Here is a 9,573-nt window from a genome sequence, read left to right on the forward strand (position 1 = left end):
CTGAATGAGAACATTCATATTAGTACGATCCTTATAACTGAGTTTGGAGAACGAGATCCCTAAGTAAAGACAAAGTGAGGGGTTTTTGCTGTTTCCATTTTGTTTTGCTTTCATTGTGGTTTAAGCTTGGATTCAACATACTTAACACTTAGGGGATTCATATGCACATTAAATTTCAAGAGGCACTGCTTTAGCACCTAATACCCCCCCACACACACACAAAAAGATGTTAGTAAGCTTTAAAAATGTCAATAAGACCATAGCTATGACTGGAAGAAGATACTTACATTTTTTTCTTTGGTGGGCAGTTAATTCACCCATACTATAAGGTGTTTACTAGTTTTAAATGAAAAATAATAACCTTTTTGTTTCTAGTAAGATCATGTATGAATTCCAAGTTATACATTGCCCATTTTTGAAAGACCATGAAATTTTCTAAATTAGTAAATACTCTAAATGACCACAAATTTGACTTCACTTTGTTATTAAACTATAACATGATTTTACAGTTTTTTTTACATGAATGATGACCCAATTCTGTATTTACATTTCCCAAGTCGAGGACAATTAAATAATTTATAAGGTCAATAATTAAGTTTTTAGGAAATCTACAGGTGTTTGCAACTTGTAGGTTCTGGATATCGTATCCAAACAAGAATAGAAATGGAACCTTTTAACTGAGTTTGGAGAACAAGACCCCTAAGTAAGGATGAGGTAAGAGGCTTTTGCTGTTTTCATTTTGTTTTGCTTTCAATGTGGTTTAGGCTTGAGTTCTATGTATTTAACACTGTTTAGGAAACATGCCTCACAAGTGCATATGGGCTTTATGGAACGTCCCTTGCCTGGTGTCATCCAGCTCCTGTGTTGGAACTAGGTCTCAACTACGCAATGTTTCAGCACTACGGACAGCGCCTAGGCACCCAGTCCAAGGAAAGGGAGGGGATCGGGTTGGGTTTGCGTAGAGGAGAAAGGTGGAGAAGGGGAAAGAACAGAAATGCCGCATGCAGTCCCCAGTTAAACCTTTCACTGTGTCTTTCCTGTATCGGAGAAGAAAGACAGAAGAATTTAGAGCCATCAGAAACACGCGCGAACGCGCAAATATTTACACACTGCTACATCGAAGTAATCTATGCACATTTTCCTGCAAATACACTCGCGCGCGCACACGTACTTCGCGGGCGCCCACGTCCTCTTCCTCTCACCGACTGATACAGACATTTACACACGTAGGCCAGGAAAGCGCTGACCACGGTTCTGTGACTCCACGCAGGTTCCCAAGGCACGCCTTTTACATTATTACTGAACCGATCAGCGAACACAGACAAACCTGCCAGCACTTAAGTCTACTCGCTGGATTTCATCTCCATGGCAACAAGCATGGAAGGTGAGACAACCCTGCCTAAGAAGTAACTTTCTCCCCCTACCCTGCGCATTAATTGAAGGTTTCCAGAGCAGGTCCAGATGAGAGGCATGTCCTCATTCTCTTGTATTTCTGAAGCTAGGAAGAGGGAAAGGAGGTGGGGGAATGGGGGGAAGGAGCCTGCAGGTCGGGTGAGTTCAAATTCTAAAGCAGAAAGAGCACAAATGTTTCTGTTGCTGCTGCTGCTGCCCAAAAAGCAAAGCAAAACAGAGAGCATGAGTGTGTGCAGTTTGCTGATGCTTCTCCCGTGTTTTGCAGGTTTCTATGCTTCTTCTGTTTAATATGTCCAAAGAGAACTGCAGACAAACAAGGCAGAATGATAATGATAGTCTAGGTTTCTCTAGTGAGACATTTTGAGAATTTAGAGAGAAGGTTTTCAGTGCTTTGAGAGGAACGAATATCAGAGTCCTTGAGGAGTCATCCAGAGATTCTCTTAAGAAGGAAATTCTCTTAAGGTTGAAATCCGAATGGGTGGGGGATGGATTTTGGCAGACCCCGAGGTTTTGCATCCCTGGAAGGCCTGAAATTTATGCAGCTCATCATGATGAAGACATCTGGGTTTGTAATTTAGGGTTTTCTTTTGATTCCAACACATTCCATTCCTAATGATTAACTAGCTCTGTGCAGATGTGACTTCAATAATATTTCTTTTCACTCTATTTTTAATAGGATTTAATAACCTTGATATATGGTGTGAAAGTATGTGTGTGGAGGGAGGATTCATTATTTTTAAGCTTGAGTTTCCTTATGTGTCTGATTTCATGAAATTATAAATATATACATTATTAGCATTAGAGATTATTATATCTAATGACCAATATCAAAATAATTTCCATTCAGAAGATCATATTATACTATAATAGTTGTTATTTCCAATTTACTGTTTGGAATATTATTAATAGAAGAAGAAATGGGAAAAAAACCTGTTGATTAAAATAAAATACAGAAGGTTCTTTATCTTTAATGGGCAATATTTTCAATTTTGGTTCTCCAATTGCACATTGCTGCATACAAATTAAATAACCATGTTTCTGAAAAATGAATTTTTACATCTCCAGTCAGTAAACTTTTATCATAGAAAAACAAGCATCACACCTAACATTAATGTTTATAAAAGGTTATGTATCAGGTATAAAGAATACTACTATCTTTGCTTGACTACCCACATGGTATGATTTGTGAGACTTAATATGGAAAGACTTTATTTATTGGTTAATAACTACAATGAGATTTGGGCCTTGTGGTGTCTATAGGTGTAACCTTGGCTCAATCCTATGATTCAATCCTTAGGACTTTGAGATCCCAGATTTTGACAGTTGTCATGTAGGAAATGATCTGCTTTTTAAATTCAATTTTGTATTTCTAGAAGTATCTACATAATTATTTCATAGAATATGGCTTAAGGCAATATATTTTTGCAGTGGTACTACAAAAACATACTTAACTGCTTTTATCATAATAAATATAGACCTTGATATTTAAACTGTCCAGTGTTCATAATTTTACCCATTTTTGTTGGACAGTATTTTAAAATAACTTTTCCCCCACAATTTTACATTCTACTCTTTTTTGAAAATTGCCTTTTTAACTATTTTTTCTCACAGATGTTTATTTATGGTTTTGTACCTTCATGATCTAGATTTCTCTCATTTACTATTTCCCAGTAAACAGGATGTTAAGATGATGGCTTCCCTCTGAGGTAGGCATTAAAGGGTATGTTGTGCAGGAAGAACCTGCTGATTTTTTTTTTTTTTTTTTGCTTTCCAAATTAACCAAGGGATTAGAGAAACTAAAATGTATTCTTTATCCATAGTTGTAGAATATTTTTGGATACTTATTAATTAATGAAGAAATCAGTGTTGTAACTGAAGACTTCTATTTATTGTTAACAGCAGCTTATTATTGACATTGCTTTTATATCATATTATCCTCTTCACCAATATAAAGGTGCAAAGCTCAGCACAGTTAGCAGTATATTCTCAAACACTTCAGATTCTGTGTTGAAATGAGACAAGTTGTTCACCTCACAGAGCAATAAAAATGGAGAGTTTGGACAAATGTTTAGGAAATTTAGGCCTGAAAATACTGATATTTCAATTTCTACATAAAATTGAATTGGCTTAAATTACCAAAAGCATCTATTTGCTGAAAACATTGTTAGGCAATTGCTTAACTTTTTACTTTTCTTCTTGTATAGAAACAGCCTACAGAAATGGCCAGACTTTCTTTAACCTTTAATACTACCCTTTCAGTTATTCTCCTTGACCTGTATTTTGTTTTTATTTTCAGTAGAATGTAGAATTTTAAAATTACTATAAAAGTCTAAGGTCTTTCTTTTAAGATACTAAGAAAACATTTGTTCTTTTTTACCCCAAATTTTTGTTAAAAATTGAAATTTCATAGTTCTTTTGAACCCCAAGTGAATTTACTCAGCTCCACTTTTAAAAACTGAATACATAGTCATGTTCTTATTATTGAAAGTTCTTAGTCTAATAATCTCAACTTCTGCATTTTTAACTTTTGTGCAAATAAAACTTCTGTTCTGTCAAGTTTACTTTACCACCTGACTCCATGTTCTCCTTAACCTTTGGTCTTAAACCCTCTTCATTTGGGTGTCTTTCCTGGAGTTTCAAGTGAAATTTTTAAATGATGCAAAAATTTTGAATGGCAATGCCCTATTTTTCAGTGTTTATTTCCAATTACCACTGACAAATTTGACCCTGTCTACTCACCCCTTTTAGACACTCCAGCCTCCTTTGTTCTAGGTGAGCTTCCTACTATGGTTTTATTTCTATCTTTTTAAAGATTTTATTTATTTATTTATCTTTAGAGGAGAAGGGAAAGAGAGAGGGAGAGAAATATCAATGTATGGTTGCCTCTCCTGTGTCCCCTACTGGGAACTGGCCTGCAACCCAGGCATGTGCCCTGGCTGGGAATCGAACTGAGATGCTTTGGTTTGCAGGCTCACACTCAATCCACTGAGCTACGCCAGCCAGGGCCCTACTATGTTTTTACTCATAGTGGGATCACTCCTTATACAACTCCACAAGCAGATCCTATTTTCTTCTTTTAAAGGAAACATTTATTGAGGCTCATTCCTCGGCTTCTTTTATCTTCAATCCTCTCTAGCGCATGCAAATAGAACCTTAATGGAATTACAACAAATTGCCTCTGGATCAATTTGTAACAAGTACATCTGACTTCCTATAGTATCACACTCCAGATATTTGGACGCAACTATCATTTTCCTTGATCTTTCCTTTCCTAGTCAAAATTCAGCAATTCTTTCCATCTCTCAAATTTTGGTCTGCAAAATTTTGATGTTTGTATGTATGGGATACTCCACTGGTATGCATTCTTCTACACAAAATTTATTTGACAAATATTCCCTTAAAATATTCTCCCCACCAGCAATTTTATACTGGAAAGAATGATGTGGATTAATTTATTGAAAGCTGCCTATTAAAGTGTCTGCTATGATCCACTAATTCACTAAGTCCAGCACAGAACTCTTCATTTCCTGTATGAGTGTATACTTTGCTTATTTTCCCTTTATTTCGGTTAATGAAAACACTATTTTTGCACTTGTCCAGTCTTCACAGAGTGGAGTCACCTTTGATGCCTCTCTCTTCAGGGCCCACTATGTTAATTGCTGCATCCTACCCTTCATATCTTTATAAACGCCTTTCAAACCCATTCCATCTTCTACACATTCAGCTCGTAGTCCAGGCCCGCATTGCTTCTCACCTGGACCATTTCTTTCCATGATGCTCCCTTCCTGAAATCTATGTCTACTTCAGTCTCATCATCAGACCACTTGGCCTCTAGGCAAATAAATTTCAAACTCAGCCTGACAGTCAAGATATTTCACATTTTGGCTTATACCAACCTGTCCTAATACCCAATGGTTTGTTTCCATTAATCTCCTTTGCTTGAACCAAATTGTTCACTGCCCTCTAAACAAATCCAGAACTTTTCTGCTTCCATATATATTGTCATGCTCTTTCCTTCTACACATATCTACATCTTCCGTGTTTCAAGACTCAGTTCAAATACAGTTCCTTATAAGAAAAACTTTCCTGATCCCTAAATGGATGAAGTTTCTATTCCCTCTAAATTTGATTATCCTCTTTGAATCTCTTTTTTCATTAAGTTGTTGAAGATAATACCAATGCTGTATCATTATTATAGAAAATAAGTAAAATAGCATGTAAAGGAGTGTTTGGTACACAGCCTATGTTAAATACAGGGTTGTTTCCTTTGTAGAAGCCTATACTGTTTCATTCTTATTTGTGCATAGGTTCCCTCCCCTATGAGTTGAGTAATCTCTTTGAATAGAGAGGGCCACATCTACTAGAACATATTAGTAGCAACTTAGTAAATATTTTTACATGGTGTCTTCAGGATTTTTTTAAAAATCAAATAAAAGTTTTCTTGTTCTTTTTACTTTGACTAAACGTATTTTAAGTTTCTGGATGTTTAAAACTTAGATATTTTAAAACCAGAGCTTTATTCATCAATATAATATTTTTCAATACATTTAATTCAATTCAATTAAAGTATTTATTGAGTACTTGCAATATGCCAAGAACTGTCGCCACAACTTTAAAAGGAGTTATTCTTTCATAAAAATGATAAGTAACTCAAATTACAGACTGCCTAAGACACTAAGAACAAAGCATTATCTGATATATGTTGGACAAATTGTAATATAAAATATAAGGGTGTTTGTATCTCTAACTAGAAAGATACCTTGTTTTTAATTACTATTCACATTCAATATTATTAATATTTTACATTAGTTTCAGGTGTACAGCATAATGGTTAGACAATCATACACTTTACAAAGTGATTCCCCTAATATTTCTATTACCACTTGGTACCATAAATAGTTATTACATTATTATTGACTATATTTCCTATGCTGTACTTTACATCTTCATGACTACTTTGTAACTACCTATTTGTCGGAAGATACCTTGTTCTAATTTAATAGTGACAAATTAGTTGTGTTTTATTGCCATAGCTAGAAAATGCATTTTTTATTTGTTTGTTTGTTTGCTCATTTAGTAGATTTGAATGAGAAAAAGAGTCCAGTGGATTAATCACTGGCTAGGAGCCAACTTAACAAGACTTCACTCTTGTAATGACCAGCTGTCATCCTGTGTCTGTCTGCTTTATGATCTTTAAGAACACAAATAAATTTAGCTAAAGCATAATTATACTCAATTTAGGCTGTTTCTACATGATAGCAAAATTAACTAGCTAAAAAATGCACAGATCATTGAAACCGCTACGTGCTTTAACTTTTGTGATACAAATTATTGCAGGTTGGTGTCCTCAGAAACCAGATTCTGAGGCAGAGTTTAGCATGCAGGATGTTTATTAATTAATGCCCTTGGGCTCAACCCCGTAGAAAAGTGTGAACTAAGCAGGAGTGGGCAGAAGGTGACCTGTGACTGGAACCAACAACAGCCTCAGTGTATCCCATGTGAAACTCTAGAACTAGAATTATCCTTCAGAATTGTGCCCCTTTGTGTCAAGATAACCAGGTCTTTTTATTTTTATGGCAACTGGCCATTGCAAATGGTCTTCCCTAGGAAGTGTCCTGACCTTGGTGAGGCGGCTCTCTGCTACTGAGGCCACCTGTGAATGGGGCTAACGGTTGAACCCCAGCTGCTGGCAGCACTCCCAGCTGCTGGGCAGTAAGGCGCTCCGTGAAGGGAGTCTGCTGGGCACACCACAGTGTTCACCAGTAAACTGAGTTTACTGCTTCCTCTTACCACATGTCCCCTGAAATAGTCTAATAGTATAGCCTAGAATCATTCAGTTATATGACAAATGTTGGGCCCAAATGTTTCTCCAAGTAGAAAACATCCTGCTTTTCAGTTTCTCCACCATTAAACAAAAATACCAGAGCATGTATAGATCTCAACAAAATACGTTCAAGTGACAAAAGCAATAAAATTAGAGATTAAGATGGAAAAAAGTTCTAGTTAAGTCCCAAGGTCATTAGATATTCAGTGTCATCTCCTATACCTTCTACAGGACAAATTGTGCAAGAACTCAGTCTTCAGAAAAACCATTCAGAGCCACTCTAAGTGATTCTAATTTTTTAAATTATATTCATTATACCATACTTATTAGGACATAAAATGATTTGATGGAAAGAAATTCAGCAAGAAGGATTAAAACAATATTTTTCCTTTGGTTTTTGTTTAATAACAAAAACATCAAATAACCAGCACACTCCAGAATGTATTATAATCCAAGCCATTACAAAATAAAATGTTGATATTAACTGGTATATTAGTTGGTAAGTAATTTTAAAAGCACCAATGTTTGTTTTTATTAATTACTTCCCTTCTCCATTCCTTACCATTCATAAAAAACCCCGAAGGGCCATTTTAATAAACATAGTTCTTAAAAATTATCAGAAGAAGCAGCAACCAAGCCTAGAAACAAAACTTCAATGTGACAACAAACAAAAATGAAAGCACTAGCAATCTATCGTCCTCAGTTATTCGATGACAAGATACTTGGTGACAGTCCTCTCAAGAAGGGTAGCTGTGGGTTAGTAACCATTGATTTAATTAACTGATTCAAATTGGAATCAATTTAATTAACATTAAGACATTGAATGGGAAAAAATTTTGGCTTCAATTTGACACCCACTTTCCCAACACTTTTGCTGTCATTTTAGAATCCCACTGTAGCAGGAACATAGGGATGGGAAAGTTCCCTTTGGGAGGGGACTGAGGAGCTCGCCTTGAAGCTGCATTTTTATAGTAAACATGTGTTTAATTTGGACTTTATGTTTATTTAGGGTGTTCTGAAAGCTAATGGAGATGGTGGAGAGATGCTTAATGGTCCACAGCTACTGTTGTGTGTTACTTGCAAGCTGCTATGTTGGGTACTGCACTTATAAACAAATTTTTAAAAATGCAATTTCTCTCTTTAACAAATTGAGATTTAGTGTATGGAATAGTGGTAGGAAATACATAGATATAAGTCTAAAGGCTAAGAAAAAAGAGAAAAGACATGAAAAGGATAAGAATCTGTACCAGACAAAGGGGCAATGGAGACAGACCTTGAAACCTGGACTTCCGAGAATCTGACCAGCTGACATCCTGTAATTATTTATTTATAGTAGTATCTACACACACCAAATTAGATGATAATTTGGACCAAAAGGGCAGTGGCTTAACTACCTCACAATGCTTTTGATTAAAAGCTTTTAGGGTTAATTATTTGAATATGTACCTTCATACTTGACTTTATATTTAGCATGTATAGGTACAGTTTTATGTGTCCACATAGGCAATTACTACAAAAGGAGTATCTTCTCCAATGCTTGTGAGTTGATCATAATTTGATTGTGATTCATATCTAATGGTGTTTGCAAACATCTTTTGTGAGTTAAGTCAAGAGGGTTTAAAAACTGCCAGATTTTATAAAATAATTACCTGTTCATACCACACACAGATAAAACTAACTGATTCCAATTTCATATCTAGGCCAAGAGGTGACTCCAGCTGGAATTCTGAAGAGCTGCACCGATGTGACAGTGAATAATGAGTAGTGCCTATTGTGGCAACTCTTCAGCTAAGATGAGTGTCAACGAAGTCTCAGCTTTCTCATTGACTCTGGAGCAAAAAACTGGCTTTGCTTTTGTTGGGATTTTATGTATTTTCTTGGGACTTCTTATTATCAGATGCTTCAAAATCCTGTTAGACCCTTATAGTAGCATGCCTTCCTCCACGTGGGAAGATGAAGTGGAAGAGTTTGATAAAGGGACATTTGAATATGCACTCGCATGACAGTTGCAGCTTTACGGCTTTTAGCACGGTGCCACTGGGACATGTGGTGTCCACGGCTGTAATTACCTTGACAGTGCTGGAGACAGGCTCGTGTCACTCACTACATTCAATAAACATGTGTCGTTAATGTATCCACTGTGCTGTGTAAGTCTTAGACCACTGCTGGGTTTCCTAATTTTCCCCTGTCCCCCAACATTGTGGTTTCCAATGAATAGAGTAGAAGGATTGTTCCAGCCATGTATACCATCTTTATTCTTATCTCAAACATCTGCCTTAAATCTCTGCTTCCTTTTTGTGCTTATAAACTGTGCCAGAACCTGCCTGCTTCTGACC

The 9,573-nt window shown here is 36.1% G+C and overlaps 1 protein-coding gene across 2 annotated transcripts; it reads left to right on the plus strand.

The window, feature by feature from the left end:
• The first annotated feature begins 609 nt into the window (after positions 1-609).
• Positions 610-9,327, plus strand: CTXN2 (cortexin 2). 2 transcript variants are annotated; one of them, XM_037054446.1, is made up of 3 exons: positions 610-714; positions 1,271-1,384; positions 8,938-9,327. In XM_037054446.1, the coding sequence occupies exon 3, from the start codon at positions 8,995-8,997 to the stop codon at positions 9,238-9,240; it is 246 nt and encodes an 81-aa protein (XP_036910341.1). In that variant the 5' UTR covers positions 610-714; positions 1,271-1,384; positions 8,938-8,994; the 3' UTR covers positions 9,241-9,327. The 2 variants fall into 2 exon arrangements, with proteins under 2 accessions (XP_036910341.1, XP_036910342.1); XM_037054447.1 differs by lacking the exons at positions 610-714; positions 1,271-1,384 and adding an exon at positions 1,898-1,978.
• The last annotated feature ends 246 nt before the right edge of the window (positions 9,328-9,573 follow it).

Source organism: Sturnira hondurensis, unplaced genomic scaffold (genome assembly GCF_014824575.4).
Source record: "Sturnira hondurensis isolate 20B ecotype Veracruz unplaced genomic scaffold, ASM1482457v3 Scaffold0008196, whole genome shotgun sequence".
Taxonomy (NCBI): Eukaryota; Metazoa; Chordata; class Mammalia; order Chiroptera; family Phyllostomidae; genus Sturnira; species Sturnira hondurensis.

Excerpts from the sequence above, each read along its gene's own strand:
- CTXN2 (XM_037054446.1), top strand. The coding sequence starts at position 8,995 with ATGAGTAGTGCCTATTGTGGCAACTCTTCAGCTAAGATGAGTGTCAAC.